Source organism: Mirounga leonina, unplaced genomic scaffold (genome assembly GCF_011800145.1).
Source record: "Mirounga leonina isolate KUSES-001 unplaced genomic scaffold, KU_Mleo_1.0 Mir_154, whole genome shotgun sequence".
NCBI classification, from domain to species: Eukaryota; Metazoa; Chordata; class Mammalia; order Carnivora; family Phocidae; genus Mirounga; species Mirounga leonina.
In genome coordinates this window covers 5,809,265-5,834,314 of record NW_023270389.1, presented here as the reverse complement: position 1 = coordinate 5,834,314, position 25,050 = coordinate 5,809,265, and the positions used below count along the sequence as shown (strand labels likewise).

Sequence of the window (25,050 nt, the reverse complement as noted above, 5' to 3'; positions counted from 1 at the left end):
CTGTCTTCAAACTATATATCCACATAATCTGGTTTTTACCTTTCCTTCCCATCTTTCCTTCCCCTCCCATCTTTCCTTTTCTTCCTTACATTTCCCATGACTGAGATGTCAGCTTCCGAGGAAGCAGGGCAATGAGGATATGGGGCTCTGTGTCATCATCTGTAGCAATGTGCCTGGTATCCAAGGAAATGGGATGGCGCGGGAGAGAGGGGGCTGTCCAGTGTCAGTGGCAGCACGCCCAGGCTGCCAAGGAAATGGGGCAGGAGGGAGAACAAAGTGGCAGATGGAAGAGGCAGCCTGAATGTTTATGAGAATGATGACAGTGAACAAATGGCTTAATCAATTGAGCAAATAATGAAATACATCTAAAATACCTGGAGCCAGGTTTCTCACTGTCCAAGAAAGTATGCAAAAACATGGAAAGGAAAGAGCGTAAGAGAAACCTAAGATGTTGGACTGGCATTGGAAGTATTGGTATGAGCCCATTTCTAAAAAATATATGCACACAGAAGAGTTATAGATGTTTGTATACATGTGTATATCTATACACACACATACATGCCCTAGTTTTGTGGGCTGAAAGGTCCTAGAACGGTGATATCCCAGTAGCAATGAAAATACTCTGTGGTCAAATCCTGGATAATAACTGCCATCCTCCACTAAATGAAAGTCCATTAAAGAGCTCTTTGGAGAAATGGCTGATTCCAGAGCTGAAGCAGGGAAAGCGCAGGACAAGAATGGAAAATCTTGTTGTGACAGAAAATAAGGAAATTCCCTGAGAATGATTGGAATATGTCAAAAGAAAAAAAAAGAGCTGATATGAATGGATTCCCACTGGTCAAACTGGGGAAAATCTGGGCATCGAAATAAAATGGGAGTACCAAATTTTAACCCACTGAATCAAATAGGAGTCAGTGGGTCCATAATGAAATAAATACACACATACACACACATTACAGAGAAAGCTCTTTCTTACAGTACAATGTCAATTAATAAATGCATACAGAATGACAGCAGAGATAATCACCATTTGGCATTAGAGTGGTAGTTGATATAGGCAGGAACTATCAGTGGAGGCTAGGGCTGGTGGGTGAAGGTTTAACAAGGAACAGGATATTGGTGTGATGTCAGATTATCTCCCCCAAAACAGCAATCAAAGACAAAAGGGGAAATAGTGACTTTACAGTGGTGAAACCTGGCAGCTACCAACTGGAGCATGTGATCAAGATGAACCTCACCTTGGGACAGATCAACATAGTGTTGTGATTCTCTGAGAAGAGCACAGTGTGATATCTCTGGCATTCCAGCCACGGATGCATGGCCTGATTCTGGTCATGAGAAAACCGTGGGCAGACCCAGATTTAGGGTCATCTTGGAGACTAAAAGACCTGTATTCTTTAAGACTGTCAAGGGCACAAGAGACAGAAAAAGACTAAGAAACCATTCCGGACTGAAGGACATTAAGGAGACCTGACAAGTAAAAGTGATGTGTGTTTGCAGGGAGGATTCTGGTCGAGAAAAGAAAAGGAGCCATTATTAAGACAGATGGCAGGGTGCCTGGGTGGCTCAGTCGTTAAGCGTCTGCCTTCGGCTCAGGTCATAATCCCAGGGTCCTGGGATCAAGCCCCGAATCGGGCTCCCTGTTCGGTGGGAAGCCTGCTTCTCTCTCTCCCACTTACCCTGCTTGTGTTCTCTCTCTTGCTGTCTCTGTCAAATAAATAAATAAAACCTTAAAAAAAACAAAAGAAGAAGATAGCAAGAGGGGAAGAATGAAGGGGGGGAAATCGGAGGGGGAGACGAAGCATGAGAGACGATGGACTCTGAAAAAAAAACTGAGGGTTCTAGAGGGGAGGGGGGTGGGAGGATGGGTTAGCCTGGTGATGGGTATTAAAGAGGGCACATTCTGCATGGAGCACTGGGTGTTATACGCAAATAATGAATCATGGAACACTACATCAAAAACTAATGATGTAATGGTGATTAACATAATAATTAAAAAAAAAAAGACAGATGGCAAAATCTGAATGGCAGCTGCGAGACGGATGGTAACATGTCAATGTTTATTTCCTGACTGGAAGGAGTAACATGGTAGTAATACAGGAGTATCCTTGCTTTGCAAGGAGGGGATACATACTGTAGTATTTAAAGACAATGGGTCAACACATCTCTCTCTAATGAAAAAGAAATGAGGTAAGTGCAATAAAATTTAACAGGGAAACTGTATGAAGGGCATGCAACTATTCTTACTTTTCTTTAGTTTTGAAACTATTTCAAAATTTAAACATCTAAATAAAAATATGTGTGGGGGGGGTGCCTGGATGGCTCAGTGGTTAAGCGTCTACCTTCAGCTCAGGTCATGATGCCAGGGTCCTGGGATCGAGCCCCGCATCGGGCTCTCTGATCACTGGGGAGCCTACTTCTCCCTCTCCCTCTGCCGGCCGCTCTGCCTACTTGTGCTCTCTCTCTCTCTCAAATAAATAAAATCTTTAGAAATAAATAAATAAATAAACGTCCAGCTCTTGATTTCAGCTCAGATTGTGATCTCAGGGTGGTGAGGTCGAGCCCCTCATCGAGCCCCACGTCAGGCTCCACACATAGCGTGGAGTCTGCTTGTCCCTCTCCCTCCCCCAGCCTTGCACTCGTGAGCATGCTCTTGCTCTCTCTCAAATCAATAAGTAAAATCTTTAAAAAAAAAAAATAGCCTCCAAAATCTTTCTGGTAACTTGAAATTTTAATGTTTACTAAGATAAGTTAAATGATGGATATTTGTTGACTACCTAGATCATTTCCAAATAAAATAAAATACTGAAACATTAATTACTGAACATAGGTTTATCCACTTTTCACTCAGTGGGGAGTCTGCTGGGAGATTCTCTCTCCTCCCTCTGCCCCTCTCCACTCACACGCGCGCTCTCTCTCTCTCTCTCTCAAAAAATAAAATAAAATAAAAATCTATGTGTGTATACATTTGTATATGTGGATGTATTTGTATATATCCATAATCCAACCATCCCCATTACCTCCACTGCCACTACTGCAATTCACTCAGATCACTACATTAGCCTCCAAATGTTCTCTCTGCTTCTGCCCTTGCCCGCCCTTCAGTCTATTTTCAACAGAGCAGCTAAAGTGAGACTGTAAAAACACAGGATATTATTGGGAATCAGGATTTTCACAGAAAAGAAATGTAACCCAGCAGGGAATGCTTTGTCCAGTCGGGCACCCCTGGACTCCCTGTACATAAGTTCTCCCAATAAACCTATATCTCAGAAAGAAAAAAAATATATAAGTATATAATGTAAGAAGATGAGAAAGAACTCTGTCGTACTGGCTTTGACCTGTAGGTATTAGTATGAATTCACGCTGTTTAAAAATACCTATTTCCTTGTTCTCGGGAGGTACCTGATGAAATGTTTAGGAGTTTCATATTATCTGTAGCCTACTTTCAGGTGATGAAAGAGGAGGGAAGTATGGGTAATACTGAATGTGACAGAATGTTAACAGTTGGTAAATCTAGACGGGGGAATATAGGGTATCACTGTAGTGATCTTTTAATTTTCTGTGGTTTTTAAACAAAAACCTCTCTGTGGTTTAAAAACAACTGAAAGTAGGTTAATAAATGTATATCTACCAAAAATCCCCAAAGCATCCATAAGAAAGTGGTGGTGCTGGTAACCTCTAAAGTATCTCTAAAATCTATTGCCTATTCCAACATCCTCTTCACCAATCTCACATAACCAATATTTAGATGTCCCTTTGCAGTAGTAAACTATGGCAGCTATTATTTTTAACTTGCTCAGCAAGCTTTCCCACCTGACCTTGACCTGATCATTTATTTATTCATTTACTTCTTGTCAGTTTAGTAAGATGAGAAATGGCCACCAGGTTTAACAAAATGGAAATAAGGGGTGACCTCAGAGCAGCTTTGGTGGAGTGGTGGAGCCTGGCTGTGGTGAGACAATAAGGAGAAACTGTAGTCAGTGAACATGGTTTGTTTTTATTTTTTTCCTTAAGAATTCTGCTGTAGGGGCGCCTGGGTGGCTCAGTCGTTAAGCGTCTGCCTTCGGCTCAGGTCATGATCCCAGGGTCCTGGGATCGAGCCCCGCATCAGGCTCCCTGCTCAGCGGGAAGCCTGCTTCTCCCTCTCCCACTCCCCCTGCTTGTGTTCCCTCTCTTGCTGTATCTCTCTCTGTCAAATAAATAAAATCTTTAAAAAAATTTTTTTTAAAATTTAAAAAATTAAAAAAAAAAAGAATTCTGCTGTAAAGAGAAACACAGTAGCAGCTAGAGGAGATGTAACATCTAAAGAGGGTCTGGAGGGTTTTTTCTTTACTCTGAATAGGAGTAACAACTACACGTTTATTGACCAGTAGAGATGACCTAGTATAGAGGGAAATGATGATATACAGGGAACAGAAGGAAGAAGTCTCGAGCAACACTCTTGACTCAAGAGGAGGGATCTACAGCACGTGTGGCTTCCAGCGAGAAACCATTTGTTCCCAACAAGAGAAGAGGAGGTAAATATGCTGGTAGGTGAGTAGATGAGGTCATGGGAGACTGTGGAAGTTCTCTTCTGATTCAAAGGAAGGGGGAGGAGGTGACAGAGGTTTGAAGAGAGAAGAAATTTCATAAAAACCACCACTGAAGTGGGAGAATGAGAGACCAGGCAAATATGATCTGCCAGGCCACACCTCAAGGTCTGTTTCAGGTTACTATCATAAATCAGTTAGATTTAACCAAGCTTATGGTTCATCCAAGAGAGAACTACAAAACATAGAAACAAGGTGCTGAGACTGTGAGCGAGGGAAGTTATAATGAGTGCCCATGGAACTGAACTGGGTAAGGGGGAAGTGATGACACAGAGGAAATGGGGAGCAGTGAAAACATGGCAGGGTCCCAGCAGGACCACAGGGACTGATGGAACGCAAAAGAGAGTGAGCTGGTAAGACAGGAGGTGGTGGGCCGAGTGGGGGCTGTTGAAACGGAGACTGTTACCAGCACTGACAAGGTTTCAGCTTATGATCACGGGAGGAAATGGCTGAGACAGGGTGGAAGGCCAGATCACTGGTGGAGAGGAGGCCAAGGAAATGAGAGGTCAGGATATTTAAAGTACTTCTGAGTATCTGAAATCATCCAAGGAAGGAATGTTGGAGAAAAGTGACAGACATAACAGGAATGGGTAGAGCACAGCATGTTGTGACAATGTGAAATTCAAACTGGATGTTTCTTAAGGAGGATGAAAGGAGAATGAGCTGAACGTAGCAGTGAAAAACAAGAAAGTTGACTATCCCACCTTTAGAGGCCCAAATGGCAAAAAAGATTTGAGAATCAAAATGGCCGCCATTCACCAAGCCTGCAGAGAAAGCAGCAGCCACGAGAGTCAGGCTGCGGTCAGTGCCAGAAGGCCAACTTTTACAGAAGAGACTGAGGATATAAAAGAAACCGGAGGGGCGCCTGGGTGGCTCAGTCAGTTAAGCGTCTGCCTTCAGCTCAGGTCATGATCCCAAGGTCCTGGGACCAAGCCTCCCATTGGGCTCCCTGCTCACTGGGGAGCCTGCTTCTCCTTCTCCCTCTGCCTGTCGCTCTGCCTACTTGTGCGCTCTTTCTGTCAAATAAATAAAATCCTAAAACAAACAAACAAAAAACCCAACAAGGTGGGGTGCCTGGGTGGCTCAGTCAGTTGGGCGACTGACTCTTGATTTTGGTCATAATCTCCGGGTCATGAGATTGAGTCCCATGACTCTGGGCTCAGTGGGGAGTCTGCTGAAGATTCTCTCTCTCCCCCCGCCCCCACTCACGCACGTGCACACACACGCTCTCTCTCAAATAAACAAATCTAAAAATCAACAACAAGCTACCACACACACTTATTAGAATGGCTAAAATCCAAACACTGGCAACATCAAATGCTGGTGAGGATATGGAGCAACAAGAAAGAACATTCATTCATTGCTAATGGGAAAGCAAAACAGTACAGCCATTTTGGAAAACAGTTTGGAACTTCCTTTCAAAACTAAATATGCTCTTACCATATGATGCAGCAATTATGCTTCTTGCTATTTACCCAAATGATCTGAAAACATGTCCACACAAAAAGCTGCAAATGAACATAGCAGCTTTATATATAACTGCCAATATTTTAAGGCAACCAAAATATCCTTTGATATGTAAATGGATAAACAAACTGTGCTATGGACTGAATTGTGTCCCCCCAAATTTGTATGTTGAAGCCATACCCCCCAGTGTGACTGTAGCCAGAGACAGGGTGGTCTTTAGGAGGTAATCAAGATTAAATGACAATTTAAGAGCGGGGCCCTAATCTGATAGGACCGTGGCCTTACAGGCAGAGGGAGAGAGAGAGCCTTCCCCACCCCCTCCTCCTCTCCACCTCTCTCTCCCTTCACTCTTCTCCCTCTCTCTTTCCTCTCCTGCCTCTGCCTTGTGAAGACACAATGAAAAGGCAGCCATCCACAAGTCAGGAAGAGAGCCTTCACCAGAACTTGACCATGCTGGCACCTGATCTCAGACTTCCAGCCTTCAGAACTGTCAGAAAGTAAATTTCTGTTGTTTAAACCACCCAGTCTATGGTATTTTGTTATGGCAGGCTGAGCGACCAATACACTGTAGTACATCCATACAATGGAATATTAGTGCTTTAAAAAAAAAAAAAAGAGCTACCAAGCCATGAAAAATCGTAGACAGATCTTAAATTCATGTTGTTAAGTGGAAAAAGCTACCTACTGAACAATTCCAACTACATGACATTCTGAAAAAGGCAAAACTAGATAGATAGTGAAAAGATCAGTGGTTGCTTAGGGCCCAGGAGGAGAGAGGGAGAGATGACTAGGTGCAGCACAGGGGATTTTTTAGATACATGAAACTATTCTGTCGGATACTGTACATACATGATATTAGATATTCGTCAAAACCCACAAAATGTACAACACAGAAGGAATCTTAAACTATGGATTTTAGTTAATCATACTGGATCAATACTGGCTCATCAACTGTAACAAATTCACTACATTAATGCAAGATGTTACCAATATGGAAAGTGGCGGGGGGGGGGTGTAAATAGAATTCTATGTACTATCTGCTCAATTATTCTGTAAATCTAAAGCTTTACTAAAAAGAAAGCCTATTAAATATTAAAAATAATTATGTGAAATCCAGGGGGCGCCTGGCTGGCTCAGTCAGTACAGCATGCGACTCTTGGATCTCAGGGTTGTGAGTTCGAGCCCCACGTTGTGTGTGTAGAGATTACTTAAAAATAACTAAAAAATCTTAAAACAAAATAAAATAAAGTAATTATGTGAAATTCAGATTTCAGTGTCCATAAACAAAGCTGTATGGGAACACAGCCACACTCATTTACATGTTCAGTTTACGTTGCCTATGGGCCTATGGCTGCTTCTGCACTCTAACAGCAGAGTTGAGTAGTTGCAACAGAGACCACAGGACCACATAGCCTAAAATACTTACTATCTGGACCTTCACAGAAAATGTTTGTAGACCACAGCTCTAAATTTCATTACCCAAGTTAAAGGGAAAAAGCACATCCCACCATAGGCTGTTCTGAGCTAATCACTTTATTTAATTACTCAAAGTTGTTAGAATGACAAGTACTAATTACATAATCTGAATTTTTAAATATCACTGGCCACCTTCTAATATTAAAAAAAAATTTAAATAAATCAGTGAAGTCTTTGGATACTCAAAATGGCAACTCCCAGAAAAAGAAGCCATATTCTACTGAAAAACAGTAGCAAAAAAGTAGCGTTTCACTTTAGCGCCTGCAAAATCTATCCTGCTTACTGAACACCTAACGAGTCAGAATTAAAGTGAACTAAGAGAAGATTGTTAACAGTTTGAAAAGAGAAGCCTGGAAAACAATAGGAAATGGGCACGTTCAGGGAGGGGCAGGGCAGGATACCTGAGTTAAGTCAGTGAAACAACTACAAAGAACCTAATGCTCTGTTAAAGAACATTAGGACTACGCCTCAATTTATCAGATTAATCAGGAAAATGCAGCCTGAGTATCAGAAGACAAAATAATGCTTTGAGGAAGTGCCCCACAGTTGCAGTTTACGAAATATCATGAAAATGTAACAGTTGACTAGCTGAGAAAAAACCGTAACTACCTGACACTCTAAAGTAGATTTATTAATAACTGGGAGGGGGTGGATCTTGGGAAGAATCAATCTACAGAAATAATTAAGGAAAGCATTATAGGGGCACCTGGGTGGCTCAGTTGGTTAAGTGACGGCCTTCGGCTCAGGTCATGATCCTGGAGTCCTGGGATCGAGTCCCACATCGGGCTCCCTGTTCGGTGGGGAGCCTGCTTCTCCCTCTGACCCTCCTCCCCCCTCTCATGCTCTCTCTCTCTCTCTCCTTCTCTCTCTCAAATAAATAAATAAAATCTTTTAAAAAAAGAAAAGAAAAGAAAGGCATTATAGAATAAATGACTAAGAGCAGAGGCTCTGGAGGTAGACAAACCTGGTTCTGATCCCCCTTGTGCCACTCACTAGCTAGAAGATTGAACATTCACTCTCCCTCAGCCTCAGTTTTCTCATCTGTAAATTAACAATAACTCCTAGTGATGTTGGAAGATTAAGAAGATAATGCATGTAAAAGCTTGCAGGACACCTGACACAAATGAAGTGCTCGGTAAATGGTAATTACTATTACCACTACATTTGGCTCTGGATAACATACTTGAAATTGACAGTCTACAGTTTTTCCAGCAAGCTAGGAAATCCACCAAGGGCTGAAATAAATGTCTCCTGTCATAATTTTAGAGAAGTTCTGTCCTTGAAAAGTCAAACGAGAACTTCAGTTCAGTAAACGGAATTGAGATTGCACTTTGCTACTCAGAATGATGGTCCAAGGGGGAAAGATGAGCATCAGTCTGGGTTCCTCCCCCGCCCCCAATTCCAAAGTGGGTGAATGGCGTAGGCTCAACTACAGGGCCCACTCGACCTATGCAATCCCAAATTCTCACTGAAGCCCAAGACCAGCATTAGTATTAGTCCCGCAACAAAGAGAAAAATAAAAGGTTCCTCTAAACACCTAGATGACGAAGTTTCCCCACTCTGATTCCCACTGCATTCCATTCCACTCTTCCTGACCCCAAAACCAAACAAAAATATACGAAGCAAAAAAAAAAAAAAAAAAATTAGAGCTGTTTCTGGAGGGCAGTCAGGATTACAACAGTTTTTAAGAGTTAGGGCTAGGTAGTCAGGGGCCCAAGGTCAGGTGCTTTGGTTCTCTGCCAAGATGGACATCAGCCTAGATCAACAGTGGCAGCTGCGACACGAAAATCTCTGTATACACTCCCATTCTCTCACACAAACACGGACAGACACACTCCACGGCAATCACCGCCCACATCCCACACTGAGAAAACAGCTTACAGCCTTTTGGGTGGTCACAGCCATCCTGCCCTCTACTTCTTACCGACGCCCTTTCCACCCCCACACAATGATCACCTAGTACTTTCCCAGCGGAAACGCTGAAAAACGGTAATAATTCCAGTCACGCAACATTTTACGCTCGCTGTTGCCAGCGCAGAAACCGACCGGCTCGGCTAGACTCTTCCAGGGAGGACCGCGGACGGAAGCGACAGGCTGGCCCCGGCTCCCGGAGCAGAGTTCGCCCACACCAGTCTCCGCAAGTGCGCGAAGGAGCAAGAACCGCCGGCCGGCGCCGGCACGTTCTCAGCTGCCACTCACCCCAGTCCTCATCGGCTCGGTGAGAGAGGCCCGGGCTAAGAGGGGACTCCATGGTGCCGGCAACGCCAGCCGGCGCCCGCAAGCCCCACGCTCCGGCGGCCTGGAACTCGGAGACTAAGAGCCCGGACGGCGGCGGCAGGAGGACAAAATACTCCCCACCGCCCCGCGGACGGTGGCCGAGTGAAGACAAAGTGCTTCCGCTGCCCGGGGAACTTGCGCAAATCAGCCAAGAGGAGCGTCGGAGACGAGTTCGTTTAAACAAGTCGGCGAGTAACTATTTCCCTGTGGGACTTTTCGGCACTTTCTGTCCCGCTGCTTTAAGGGAAAAAAAGAAAAGAAACACACATAAACACTACTTTGGCTAAGTAAAATGTACTGATAATATTTTTAAAAAAGGAAAAAGGAAAGAAAAAAGTAAAAGCCCTCTCCGAACCTACTGGCTTGTTCCCTGAACATCTTTAATACACAGCGTAACTATCTCAGAACAAAATCAGAGACCAATAAAGTAAATTCGATTTAATTTGCAGAATCACTTGCTATCAATGTAAAAACCTTCCGCAGACACAAGTGTGGGAAAGAAAAACTCAACTATTGTTCCACGTTCGTTAGACCCACGTCTTCGCAGGCACGTGCCTGAGGTAAACACCAGCACTGCGAATCGTACTTCTAGAAAGCCTACTCTTACTTAAACGAATTTAAACAAGCAAATACAAAAAATGAACTCCCCGTGCTGAAACGTATCTCCTACGTAATGCGTTTCTAAATCGTAGCACTTCGTAGTGGAAATCCCGGCGAGCTTACCCTATACAAACCTACAATAAATCCCCAATCTTTTTATTGCTAAAATGTAAGATTCCGTTTTGCTTAGAAGAAATTCACATCATGGGGCGCCTGGGTGGCTCAGTCGGTTAAGCGACTGCCTTCGGCTCAGGTCATGATCCTGGAGTCCCGGGATCGAGTCCCGCATCGGGCTCCCTGCTCAGCGGGGAGTCTGCTTCTCCCTCTGACCCTCTTCCCTCTCGTGCTCTCTGTCTCTCATTCTCTCTCTCAAATAAATAAATAAAATCTTAAAAAAAAAAGAACAATATAAAAAATAAAATTTTTACATGGTGTTAAATAAATTTTCCAGATTCATGAAATTTAAAGCAGTGGATTACATATATTTATTAATTTTCTGTAAAGCCAAAGCAATCTATTTGCCCTGTGCTAACTTGTACTCAAAAGAAATTAAGGGGCGCCTGGGTGGCTCAGTTGGTTGGGCGACTGCCTTCGGCTCAGGTCATGATCCTGGAGTCCCGGGATCGAGTCCCGGGATCGAGTCCCGCATCCGGCTCCCTGCTCGGCAGGGCGTCTGCTTCTCCCTCTGACCCTCCTCCCTCTCATGCTCTCTGTCTCTCATTCTCTCTCTCAAATAAATAAATAAAATCTTTAAAAAAATAAAAATAAAAAAAATAAAAATAAAAAAAAGAAGAAATTCACATCACGAACTCCAACTGAAAATCTGAACTGAGTCTGACAGAACAGTTTCGAGACCGCTGCTTAACAGAATTTCTTTTCACGGCATTTCAGCGGCGAGGGTGTCAAATCCCCTAAGAACACGTATCCCTTTAGGACCAAGGGGAATCTTTCCCATGGTTACTAAACCAAACGAATGCTTCCCAGAATCCACCCAACTCCTCGTGGCTGGAGGGTTACTGCAGATTGCGTAATCCGCAGTGTTCAGTACCCCTCTGGACCCCAAACCAGAAGAAAAAACAAAACAAAACACGACATGATTGCTTTTGTCATCAGATAACTAACCGGTTTTCATGTACGGCGAAATATATATCACCTCTATTCGTATTCAACTGCAAATTCAAAACTGACAAACTCAAATAAAACCAGCAAGTCTTCTATTCCGCATCCACGAGATACTTTTTCTTTTAATCACCATGACTGAACTCTTGCCAGTTTTTATTTTTTTTTAATTTTTGGAATTTTTATTTTTATCCCCAAAGTGCAGATAATGAAAAGGCATTTGCATACCTATCACCAAAGATGAACAAATATTAACATTTTCCATTTTTGTTTCAGATTTTTCATAATATAAGAAATTAAACATTACAGGTAAAACCGAAGTCTGCTTTTCCCTCTGCTTCATTTCCCTCCCTCCACATAGACTTCTATTACATACATCTAGTGTTGTGTTTTTAAATTTACATAAACATGTCATACTCGTTCTCCAAATCACTTTTATTTTTTTTTCAAATCACTTTTTTTCTTATTCAACATTACTTTTTGAGGATCTACTCATGCTTTAACTGTTACATGGTATTTACTTGAAAATACATATATATATATATATTTACATATATATCTTACAATTTCTTATTTCCCTACTAATGGACATTTGGATTATTTCAAATTTTTACTGTTAATAGCCTTGTATGAGTCTCTGTGCATATAAGCAAGAATGTCTTTAAGATCTATACTGGGTCATAGAGTAGGAATGTTAAATTTGCCAAATTATACCATTTTACATCCTTGCTAGCAGTGATGAGTTCTTTGCTCCACATTCTCACCAACACTAGATTTGGTCACTTTTACATTTTTTGCCCCTGTGAAGGGTATGACCATAATTTACATTTCCCTGACAATTAAAGAGATGGTGCATCTTTTCGTGTTTATTAAACCTTACTTACTCTTCTGTGAATTGCCTATTCTTACAAAATTTGCCATTGCATTTTCTTTCTCTCAATGACACCTACATCTTTAGCTAGCCTTCTCTATTCATTTAACAGATATATATGTTGCAAATACCTTCTCCCAAATTGCAATTGTCTTTTGTTTATGGGGTTTTGTCTTTTAGGTTTTAATTTCAATGTAGTCAAATTTACCAATCTCCTGTTTATGATCTGTGCTATTTGTAACTTGCTTAAGAAATCCTTCCCTCTCCTGAGGTCATAGAGATTTTCTTTTTTATTTTCCTTCCATATTTTTATAGAGTTGCTTTTCACATTCTTCCCCCCACTAATCTGGTTATTGCTGGGGTGTAGTAACACTATTGATTTTTATACAGCAATCTTGTATCCAAAAACCTTGCTGAATTCTGTGACTGTAATATTTTGTCTGAATTCTCTAGGATTTTCTACGTAGAAAAACTTGCATGCAAACACTAACATTTTAAAATTTATTTTAACATTGTAACCTTTTTAAAATTAACCTTTAATGTGGAAAATTTCAAACAAACACAAAAGAGAAGCTAATCAATCCTCTTGTCTTAGCACCCGACTTCAACAATTTGCCATTCTTGTTTTATCTACCCACTCTCCCACAACAATTTTATCTTTTGTTTTGGTTTGTTTTTTTTCCCCTGGAGTGTTTTTAAAAAAAAATTTTTTTTAAGATTTTATTTATTTACTTATCGAGAGAGAGAGAGAGAGACAGAGAGCATAAGTAGGGGGAGGGGCAGAGGGAGAGGGAGAATCTCCAGCACACACTGCACTGAGGGTGGAGCCTGACGCAGGGTTGGATCCCATGACCCTGAGATCATGACCTGAGCTGAAATCAAGAGTCAGACACTTAACCGACTGAGCCACCTAGGTACCCCATCCCTTGTTTTAAAGCAAATCCCAGATATCATGTTATTTCAATACTTCAATATGTATCCTGACAAAGCTTTTTTCAATTTTTAAAAAAAAAACTACAAGGGGCGCCTGGGTGGCTCAGTTGGTTAGGTGACTGCCTTCGGCTCAGGTCATGATCCTGGAGTCCCGGGATTGAGTCCTGCATCGGGCTCCCTGCTCGGCAGGGAGTCTGCTTCTCCCTCTGACCCTCCTCCCTCTCATGCTGTCTCTCATTCTAAAAAAAAAAAAAAAAAAAAAAATTTAACTACAATACTATTATGATACCCACCAACAATAATTCCTTAATATCATCTAATACCCATTCCACATTCAATTTTCTCCCCAAAATGCCTTTCTACAGTTGGTTTGCTCAAATCAGGATCATCGGGTTGCATTTGGTTCATGGGACAGTCCCCTCTTCCACTTGTCACCCCATGCTGTTTGTTAAAGAATCTGTCATTTGTCCTGTAGAATTTCCCACTTTGTGATTCTGCTGTTTGTGTCTTCATGGTGATTTGTTCCTGTAAACTGCCAGTTAAATGTAAACTTGATTAGATGGTTTTTGTTTCATTTGTTTTTGCAGGAATACTTCTTAGGAACTTCTTTGCATCGTACAAGGAGGCACATAATTTCTAAATACCCCACTTTTACAGATGTCGAGATTTATCAGTGAATTCTGTTTTTTTTCCTAAGGCTTAAACCTTTTCCCCTTCTTATTTTATTGCAATAGCCAGGACCTCTAGTACCACACTGAAGGTAGATGCATGAGTATACATCTTTTAACTTGTTCCCAACTTTGAAAGTTTTAAAAAGTTACTATTGATAAGATTTTCCTGTAGTTTTTTAATGCAAGGAAAATTTCATTTTTCATCAAGAAATTTGCTGTGGTTATTATGGTTTTTATGCACACTCTGGTCATATACTCCTTCCATTCTAGTTACTGTGCTTTTTTTTTTTTAATGATAAATGTCAAATGTTAATGAATCTTCTTTAATTTATTCATTTGCTTTCAACTTAAACTCTTGGAAGAGAAATGAAACTGGAGAGAGAGTTTTGCCTAGAGACATAAAGGAGGGCCTTGCCTAGACCCACACTTCAGAGGACTCTAATCTGGCATCTGGCAGTGTCTCTTCCCACAGGGTGAGAATCCATGGTGCCAAGGGGATATGCCCGACCAGAAGACATGCTTCTTCTAGACATGCTTCTCATGCCCAAATAGCTCCACGCCTGCTTCTAAAGCTTGCTCAGGCCTCCTACTTCCTAAGGGTGAACTGTGCCAATGCTGTATGCCAGGAGCATAGACTAAGCTTAGAAATGCGAGGTGGGAAGTTCACGTATACATATGCACCAGGCGTAAGAACAAACCCAGGGGTGAGGAAAGGGGCCAACTCTGTAGGTTGCTCTGTAGGTTGGGGGCCAACTCTCCCTGCATTGCCATGTTTTGTCAGGGAAATCCATAAAGTCAGAGAATTTTAAACTCAAACCTTGTCTCCCAGGTCTTTATGAAAGGTATTTTTATCAAGAAAAGAGAATAACACATTTTATTTAATAGTTTGGTAGCTTGATTTATAAATTTCAAACACTAAGACAAATAGTATCTGGGCCTCAATTTGCACTCACAGAATTCTGCAAGTGTTGGTGGGGTACCTGACCAGTGAATTTATAACTTGGTTAAAAATTGCATTTCATCAGTGCTATTATATTTTACAATCTAACATTTGCAGTATGACATCTTCTCTATCACCCTAAACAGTGAACTCAAACACTAGAATACAGAATTAAAAGCTCAGATTTTGGAATAAGCCAAATCTTGATTCTAATCTAGGTTCAACCATTTGCTAGCAATATAACGTTGATGAAGTGACTTAATCTTTCTACGCCTCAGTTTCACCTGTAAAATGGGAATCTATCTCATAGGATTTTGGGGAGTATTAAATTATATAGTACACATTAAATGCTTAGCATAGTGACTAGCACATGGTAAATTCTCAATAAATTGCAGCTATTTTAAGGAAGAGTGTTGAATGCTGCTGGTTAGTTTCCGTACCTGCATCATATCACTAAAATCCCCACAACCACCCGGATTGGATACAATTATTATCTCCCTTTTATACAAGGAATTGAGGCTTATGCAAATGACCTTTAAAACAACCCTATTGGGGCGCCTGGGTGGCTCAGTTGGTTAAGCGACTGCCTTCGGCTCAGGTCATGATCCTGGAGTCCCAGGATCGAGTCCGCATCGGGCTCCCTGCTCAGCAGGGAGTCTGCTTCTCCCTCTGACCCTCCCCACTCTCATGCTCTCTCTCTCTATCTCATTCTCTCTCTCAAATAAATAAATAAAATCTTTAAAAAATATAAAAATAAAAATAAAAAATAAAACAACCCTATTAGGAGGGCAGAGCGATAGAACATATATTAATCCCACTTCATGAAGGAGAAACCTGACCCTCAACTTTTAAAAGACCTGGGCAGCTAGAGACAGGGGGAGCCAGAATGATCAGATTCCAGTCTGACTTCTACTTCAGTACTATTTTAACTGCACGTGAAACACCACCTATGAAATAAAGTTCATATCGCTATTTTGGACAAATGTGTAAAACTACATGTTGTAAGTTGATGTTCTTAAATATTAAAAAGGGTTCCACCTGTTAGTTTCTTCTTGAGAATAAAGGCGTAACGGATTTTCTATTTACCATTTCTATTTACTATTTACCAAGAAAAACATTAATGGACTTTAAATTGGGAATTTTTGCTTAGTGGATGTTTCACAAAATTTCAAAATTTACATAAAGACAAGTCAATCTCCCCAAACTCATTTTCCACTGGCAAATACCAATTATCTTTCAAAAAAGGTATCTTATCAGGGCGCCTGGGTGGCTTAGTCAGTTAAGCATCTGCCTTTGGCTCAGGTCATGATCCCAGGGTCCTAGGATGGAGCCCACTCGGGGCTCCCTGCTCAGTGGAGTCTGCTTCTCCCTCTCCCTCTGCCCCACCCCCCCAGCTCGTGTGTGCTCTCTAATAAAATCTTGAAAAAAAGAAAAAAGTATCTTGTCTCTCTCTCTCAGCTAGAATATAAATTGCAAGATGGGTTTTGGGGCACCTGGGTGGCTTAGTCAACGAAGCGTCTGCCTTTGGCTTGGGTTGTGATCCCAGGGTCCTGGGATCAAGTCCTGCATTGGGCTTCCTGCTCCTCAGGGAGGCTGCTTCTCCATCTGCATCTGTCTCTCATGAATAAATAAAATCTTGAAAAAAGAGAGGGGTTTTATCTAGTTTGTTCACTGTGTCACCTAGAATTGTGCACATAATAGGTGCTCAGTTAATATTTACTGAATTGACAATTGCAAATTCAGATAAAATCTATGTAGTTTTCTCTGCGCTAGATGCTACAGTGTGATAGATAGCCATACAAAACTCTCTACTCAACTTTTTTTTTTAAAATTTTATTTATTTGAGAGAGAGAGCACAAAAAGGGGGGAGGGTGAGAGGGAGAAGCAGACTCCCCGCTGATCAGGGAGCCCGATGCGGGACTCGATCCCGGTACTCCGGGACCATGACCTGAGCCAAAGGCAGTCGCTCAACCAACTGAGCCACCCAGGCACCCTCTACTCAACTTTTTACCTACAAAAGGCACAATTCATTTGGTTCAGCCTGATTGTTTTCAAAAAGCTTTCTAGAGTATATTATGCAGCAAAGTGAACAGATAGTACAAAAGCTTAGATAGATATGGAGAAATTTTTTCTCATAAGAAAAATTATTTTATGAAAGTTACCAAAGATCCTATGTTAAGATGTTCTCAAGAATCGCCTATAACACTCCCAACATTTCAAAAATTAAACTAGGTTAGGGGCGCCTGGGTGGCTCAGTTGGTTAATCTCAGGTCATGATCTTAGGGTCATGAGATCCATCTGGGCATTGGGCTCTGTGCGGGGCATGGAGCCTGCTTAGGAGTCTTTCTCCCTCTCCCCCCGCTCAATAAATTGCAGCTCCCCACTGGCTCCCGCACGCTTTCTCTGTAAAAATAAATAAATAAATAAAATTAAACTAGGTACTTTTAAGAGATCCATTTTCACTTTTTCCATTTAAACCTATTCCCATTTTGGTGTTTATATACATACATGTAAATATGCAAAGTGTCTTAAGAACATGGACTATATTTCTCTTTATTAGCTAATTCCGATTTCATGTAAATGTTCAAATATCTAATTAGGTCCAATTCTAATTATTAGTAATGAGTAAAATAAACTCCAGTTTCGAGAGATCATGTTAAAAAGTTAATCTGGACACAGTACCTTTTCCAGTACTCTAACCTATCAGGCTAAAAAAGTAATTAATATGTAGTTATTCCACATGTATTTTCCTCGTCATTAGAAACACACCTAACATTAATACATTTCTTTAAGCAGATTACTTCAAAACGTATCTTAAACATACTTTTCTAAAAATTTACTTAATTGGGATTCCTAAAGAGTAACAGGAAAAGCTTAGTCAATGTTTTACTAATAGCCTTTCCTTCTACATTTCCAAGAAAAATCCAGACATATGCAGATTTACTAATGTACCTTAAAGAGAAATGTTTCAAAATATGTCCAAACAAATCTGCTTTACATTTCTAGAAATTAAAAAAAATCTACTTAAACATAATTTCCAACTTTTATAAATAATTTTGTCTAAACATTCCAAAAATCAGAACGCTTGAAAATATATGAAACAAAGAATATGGGTTATAGAAAATTTTAATATCAAATAAAGTACAATTTACATGATTAAAAGTTTTGATTTCCATATAATGTATTCTACTTAAATGGTGTAAGAGACTAACAAATAACAAAGCACAGTTTCCATGTCACATCAAATGAAATGCTGATGGCCTATAAACTAGACAATCTGCCATGAATGACAACCAGCGAGGGAAGCACACATCAGCAACTTTCTTTCCAAGCTATCAAAAATGTCAAGTTCATATTTTTCTTGTTTGTGATCCCAAAACCGGCAGCATCTTCATTTCATCCACTCTGTTCTTATGTATTTGAAAAGCAGGTGTTATCCATCGACCACATGAGCACTGTTCACCATACCAATTGAAAGAACCCAACTTGGCATTGCATTTGGGGCAAAGAAGCTGAAATAAAGGAACTGTGTTACTTCATTCACTCACTTTTATACAAGACAAATAATTATCACTGGCAATATAGGATATAAAAACAGGTAAGACTCAGTTAAGCACTGGACTCTTGATTCAGGCTCAGGTCATGATCTCAGGGTCATGAGATCGAGCCCCACCTTGGGCTCCTTAAGCAGTGGGGAGTCTGCATCTCTCCTACCTTTCCCTCTGCCCCTCCCCCTCTCTCCCTCTCTAAAAACACAAACAATACAAAATAAAAACCAGGTAAGACATGGCTCCTACCTTCAAGGAGTTTTATGATCAAATCAGCAAGATAAAATACAACGGCAATTTACAATGACAGATGGTGGGCTATGATAATTGTGTAAGAAGCACGTTGTATGCTGGGAGAAGGACCAGATTAATCCCAGTATGGGGGCGGAAGGTAAAGGTTGAGATATGATGCAAGATTTCAGGATGTGGTATGTGTTGCCTTCTAAATCAGTCTGCAGCTTAATATCCCAAACTAAGATCATCATGGCCGAAGACTAGGAAAGCATCTTAGGATCATTATTGATCCTATTGATCAGTATTGATATTGGTAGCATGTAGGCTAGGCCTCAGATTCATGGCTATTTAAAAACAAACTGATACTCCAGTTAAATAGATTTAAAAAAAACCTGAACATGTCTATTATATTGTATTCTGATGTATTTAGAGCATTATTTTTTAAGTTTAGCTTGTTATTCTGTGCATGACATGAGGCAGGGAGTCTTATTTTTTTTTTTTTTTTTTTAAGATTTTATTTTTTATTTATTTGACAGAGACAGAGACAGTGAGAGCGGGAACACAAGCAGGGGGAGTGGGAGAGGGAGAAGCAGGCCTCCCGCCGAGCCGGGAGCCCGATGTGGGACTCGATCCCAGGACCCCGGGATCATGACCTGAGCCGAAGGCAGTCGCCCAACCAACTGAGCCACCCAGGCGCCCGCCCGGGAGTCTTATTTTTAATCTTAGATGATATAAGCTCTGGACATAAAACTCAGAAACCAAATTTGATTACAGAAGTATCTTAAATTTTAATATGACAAAATATACCACAAAGCTGAAAGAAGCAACAGACAGGAGAAGATACTTGCAATATAGTAGAAAAATCATTAACATCTAGACTATATAAAGAGATCCTATAATTCAATAAGAAAAAGGCAAAATCTATAGAAAAATGGACCAAGGATATAAAGGAAATTTATAGAAAAAGAAGCTATAAATAGCTGATAAATACATAACAATATTGGTCCTCAGCAGTAGTCATGGAAATTCAAATTAAAACATTTTAAGAAAAACATTTTTCATCTCCCAGATTGACAAAACTTTAAAACCAGTTTTAAAATACTCATTATGCCAAGGGTATGGAGAAATGGATACATGCATTCAATGTTAGCGAAAAGCAAATTTGTATAAGCATTTTTATTGTCAGGGTGGAATATTAGCAATATTTAAGACATACACACTCCACAGGACAGGGATTCCACTTTTAGGTCTATAGGAAAATTCAAATAAGTGTACAGAGAAGTATGCACAAATGTGACGTAGAATCTTCCACAAAAATGCCTTCATCTTATATGTTTTCCAGGCTAAATAAGAGCAGCAAGCCAAAAGCACAAGCCACAAAAGAAAGCAAGCAAGAAAGGAAAAAACAGATAAAGTGTATTTCAAAATTAAAAACCCTACTGCTGCAAATGATACCACCAAGAACGGGAAGTGACTGCTAACGGGTATAGCATTTATTCTGGGAATGACGAAAATAATGATGTTGCAAAAATTCTGTGAATATTCTAAAAACCACTGAACTGTACACTTTAAATGGGTAAATTATACAGTATGTGACTTACATCTCAATAAGCAGAATTGTCTGAAAACATGGGTTTGAACATAAGGTACCTCTTTTTAGGCAAGATGCAGACATAAACTGTTTCCTCACATATAACTATATATGTTCTACCTATTTTGTACATTATTGTATTCTTCAAGTGAAATATAGTAAGTTTCATAAAATTTTCATTATACAAACTTTTATACAAACCATAAAAACCTTTACAATCATTAAGACTAATTGTATCTTAGATTAAGAATATCTTTAAATTAATAATATTAAGTAAACCTAAAAGAGAAATGTGGTCATCCCAGGATGCTCTCATGAGCTGCATTCTTAAGAATTAATAGGAAATGAAAATGAATTTCTTAGCAAACATACTGAACCGAAATATCAGGAAAAGAGAGAGAGGAGGCAAAAGAGAAAAAGAAAGAGAAGAAGATAAAGAAATTTTAAATATAATTTTAAAATCCTTGATTTGCCCTACTTGTTACCAAGTTTTAATTTGTTAAATATGTTCTAACCGGCTTATGTTAGTCTTCTATTTGAAAAATATAAATAGCCTTAAAAGGAATTAACTTAGACCAACAGCTCTCAACCAAAAGTGGTTCACTACTTTAGATAGGCTGGATTTTTACTTACTTAATTAATTTGATAGACTCTTATCTGCACTAGAAAGATATAATCTTCATAAAGAAAGTACTTATGATGGAGTGAAACACCAGTTAAAATATGGTCTAGAGGGCAAGAAACAACAAAATATAGATGATATAATGAAACTGCAGAAAATAAAATGTGTTCTTACCTGTCCATCCATCACACCCAACAAAGCAGATTCCATCCACTGTACAGGTTCAATGAAATACGATGTACATTGAGCCAGACTCCCTGTGGTGAGCATGAAAGATGGTGTCACTCTCTTGTGGGCAAAGGCTATGGGACCACTTCCTTCATTATGATCCAAAATGCTAGAACTTCGAAATAAAGATCGCCTGCAACCCCCAAACAAACAACAACATTAATGACTTCCAAAAGGATGAAAAAATAGATGAAATGTGCAGTGTTTCTTAGCAAAATAAAAATGGATTATGCTACTTTAATTTTCAATAACCTCTACAAGTAACCTGATTTACTTTCACTCTTAAGAATTTATATTCTTATATAAATGGTGGCTCAGTCATTAAGTGTCTGCCTTCGGCTCAGGTCATGATCCCAGGGTCCTGGGATCGAGTCCCACATCAGGCTCCCTGCTCAGCAGGAAGCCTGCTTCTCCCTCTCCCACTCCCCCTGCTTGTGTTCCCTCTCTCGCTCTCTCTCTCTCTCTCTCTCATCAAAAAATAAATAAAATCTTAAAAAAAAAAGAACTTATATTCTTCTTAAAAGCAGTTTTGAGTTTGAAATTTTTATTTTGTTCAATTAAACAAATTCTTCCTACAGATTTTAAGAAAATGAAACTTTTAGTACATTTTGGCTACTGAGACAAGATAAAATCTCCAGAGGATAGAAAATATTTTACCTGCACTTTCTACACTTGTAGAGAATGCCATCTTTCAGTCCTTGTGAAATGGTGGTTGGGTCAACAGCAAAGAGTTCTTGAGGTAAGTTCTGTAATTCTACATGAGATAATTAAAATGTATCTATTTGTTGAAATCAACTCTGCATTTTCAGACAAAATTCAGCGAATGTCAAATTGAGGCAAGAAGTGCTAACCTCAGGAAAAAAAAAAAAATCTCCAGTGTTGAGAAATCAAGGTGAGGTCAGAGAGCATAGTGAAGAAGCCCTGGGGTTCTGAGCACAGACTGCCTGAGTTCAAATCCCAGCCCACCACTTACAAACCATGTGACCTTGAACAAGTTATTTCTTGCTAAACCACTGGTTCAGAAGGAGGAAAAAAAAAAAAAATTGTACCTGTCTCAAGGGATTACTGGAAAAGTGAGATAACGCACCTGAAGCCTTTAGCATCAGAGTAAAGAGCATCTAAAAAGGGCCCAATAAGTACTAGCAATTATTACTTACCTGGATACTTTTCTGTAACTTTTTGTAAACGATATTGCTTATAAATTGCACTAGAGGTATCTACTTCATATCCCATTGCCTGGTATAATTTCAGTTGCCACTCAAATCCCTCATTCATCCTGTAAGGACAAACAAATACAAAGTTAAGTTTTCTCTAAATGGATAAAATCACATTAAAAAAACAGAATTATTTCTATAACAAAAAACTCACTTAGCCTCTGGTTTGATGATCTGGAGATTTTCATAGGCTTTTTCAAAGGTAAGCTGGTCAGTCTTCATCATAAAAGCAATCATTATAGCCACACTTCGACTAACTCCTGCATGACTGAAAAAGAGACCTTTAAAATAAAATATCAAATAGCAGCAATTAAAAAAAAAAAAAAGCCCAGCTCCCTATCAACGGTAAAGTTCATGTCCAGTTCATGTCTGCTTCTTCTACCCAAATAAACCCTTTGCCTCTAAAATACTACCCACACACAAAAGAATTATTCCTTTATTTCCTTGATCTTTTTGAATTCTGAACCATGGGAATGTATTACCTTTTCAAAAATAATTACACTAATTTAAAAAATTTTATAATGGCTTTGGAAAAAATCCAACGCTCCTTTGCTCTTGGCATTAAAGGCCCTGAAGATCTGGTCCAGGCTTCTTTCCATTTTACCACTACCTTATGTCCTTCATGTAAATATTTACAGCAAGTACTGGCAAGGAGTAAAAGTGCGGACTCAATAAATTTAAACTAGTTATTACACTCCAATGCAACTAAAGAGGACTACTAAGAATTCCCAAATACCTATCAAGATTTTCTTACAGGCATCGCTACAACTTACTCCCATCTTTCCCCTGGGCATGGCTTTGGGCTCCTTTATGTCCTAACCAATTTTCCTCTCCCCATTTCTCTTCACCAACCACCCTCTGCCCCAAACAAAAACACTGAAAATAATCTGCTTTCCCTTGGAAGTTGGAATAACCTTAACCTTTGTTCATCTCTTTTAGTACACCACTCGAATCCTAATCTGCATTACAATCATCCGGGGACGTTGTCTGGCTTCTCCCGAAGAGCCTTTTTTTTTTTAAATAAAGATTTTATTTATTTTTTGATGAGAGAGAGAGAGAGAGCGAGAGCGAGAGAGGGAACACAAGCAGGGGGAGTGGGAGAGGGAGAAGCAGGCTTCCTGCCGAGCAAGGAGCCCGAAGTGGGGCTCGATCCCAGGACCCTGGGATCATGACCTGAGCCGAAGGCAGATGCTTAACGACTGAGCCACCCAGGTGCCCCTATACTTCAATTTTATTTTTAAAGATTTTTTATTTATTTGACAGAGAGAGACACAGCGAGAGAGGGAACACAAGCAGGGGGAGCGGGAGAGGGAGAAGCAGGCTTCCCACGGAGCAGGGAGCCCGATGCGGGGCTCGATCCCAGGACCCTGGGATCGTGACCTGAGCCGAAGGCAGACGCCCAGCCACTGAGCCACCCAGCGCTCCCCGAGGAGCCTTTAAACTCTTTTTAGGTTCAGGGACTTTGCCATCTATCAGCCCCCACTAAAAAACAACTCGGGGATGGGGCGGGGGGCTTCAGAACGAACCAACGGAAACAAGCATGAATCAACAAAACAAGAATGAATGAGAGCAAGCACGCCATCGGGGGCCCGCCTCCTGCCCCTCCTCTCTCTCGGACACGCGCCAGTCGCGGAAGGGACGGAGACGACGTTCTGGTGGCCTGACCGCCCCTCCGTCCTCCCCGAGGCTCCTCGGAGGAGGCGGGGCCGCTCCCCCACGGGCGGGCCACTCACCAGTGCACCAACACGGCGCGGCCCTCGGCGCGGGCCTGGCTGATGAAGGCCACGCACCGGTCCAGACGGCTGAGCAGGTCAGTGTCGGGCCTGTCCAGCGCCGACACGAAGAGGCTCCGTAGACCCTCCATCCCCGCCCCCGACTTGAAGTCGGGCTCCTCTGAGTCCACCGTCAGCACGGCCGTGATGCCCGCCCGCCTCAGGCGGTCCGGCTCCGCCGCGGCCGCCGCTCCGCCCAGGTACAGCCCCGGCCGCACCTCCAGCATCTGCCCGGCGGAGCTGGCGCAGCCCTGACCGCGCGCCCGCCGCTCGCAGCCATGGCTCCCTGCCTGAGCCTCCAACATGGCGGCCGCCCGGGGCCAAGCGGGCAGGGCCCTACCATGGAGTAGGCGGCCGGCTAGAACGCCCTCTCCGGGGACGAGGCGGCCTGAGCCGCGCAGGGCCTCCCTCGGAGGACCACGGCGACCGTGGGAACGTGTACTAGCTGGGGAGGCGCTGGGCGTCTGCGGCCGAGCGGGCTTTAAACCCGGGTCTGGCCGCAGCCCCCGCAGCTTGATGGCAGCAGATAAATTCCCCAAGTACAGGGTTTCCCAGGCTTATAGTGCTGAGACTTTACGGAAAGGGACAAGAAGAGCAGCGGGACTCAAATTTGAAATGATGGTCCCACCGACTGAATCAGCAGTACCATTTTATGCATTTGGGGTAAAACAGTTTTTTTTTTTTTTCCCCAACATTTATGAAGCCGTTCGTTTGTATTTCTTCTCTTGTGACTATTTTTTTTTTTGTCTCTTTGCCCAGTATTTTTATTGGCCTGTGAATCTCTTTCTTGTTAATGCATACTGTCCTATATACTTTTTTTTAAAAGATTTATTTATTTATTTATTTGACAGAGCGAGAGAGGGAACACAAGCAGGGGGAGTGGGAGAGGGAGAAGCAG

The 25,050-nt window shown here is 41.2% G+C and overlaps 2 protein-coding genes and 1 long non-coding RNA gene across 4 annotated transcripts in view; 1 reads left to right on the top strand and 2 right to left on the bottom strand.

The window, feature by feature from the left end:
• The window catches only part of ATF6 (activating transcription factor 6), a 208,733-nt gene extending 198,859 nt beyond the window's left edge, over positions 1 to 9,874 (bottom strand). The window contains exon 1 of the mRNA XM_035010025.1: positions 9,732 to 9,874. Within this exon, the coding sequence (XP_034865916.1) occupies positions 9,732 to 9,783 (52 nt within the window). The 5' untranslated portion in view covers positions 9,784 to 9,874. The remainder of the gene's footprint in view (positions 1 to 9,731) is intronic.
• Positions 9,875 to 18,051: 8,177 nt separating this feature from the next.
• DUSP12 (dual specificity phosphatase 12) lies at positions 18,052 to 24,457 on the bottom strand. The gene is made up of 6 exons (XM_035010024.1): positions 24,114 to 24,457; positions 22,535 to 22,648; positions 22,324 to 22,442; positions 21,824 to 21,920; positions 21,113 to 21,299; positions 18,052 to 18,455 (listed from the first exon to the last, which is right to left on the bottom strand). Exons 1-6 carry the CDS (start codon positions 24,455 to 24,457, stop codon positions 18,294 to 18,296), a joined length of 1,023 nt encoding a protein of 340 aa, XP_034865915.1. The 3' UTR covers positions 18,052 to 18,293.
• LOC118014028 overlaps positions 24,103 to 25,050 on the top strand; it is a 12,973-nt gene continuing 12,025 nt past the window's right edge. The window contains exon 1 of one of the 2 annotated variants that reach the window (XR_004680175.1): positions 24,103 to 24,190. This is a non-coding gene — a long non-coding RNA (uncharacterized LOC118014028). Of the gene's footprint in view, positions 24,191 to 24,262; positions 24,353 to 25,050 lie in introns of those variants that run through there. The other variant, XR_004680174.1, reaches the window with a different exon arrangement.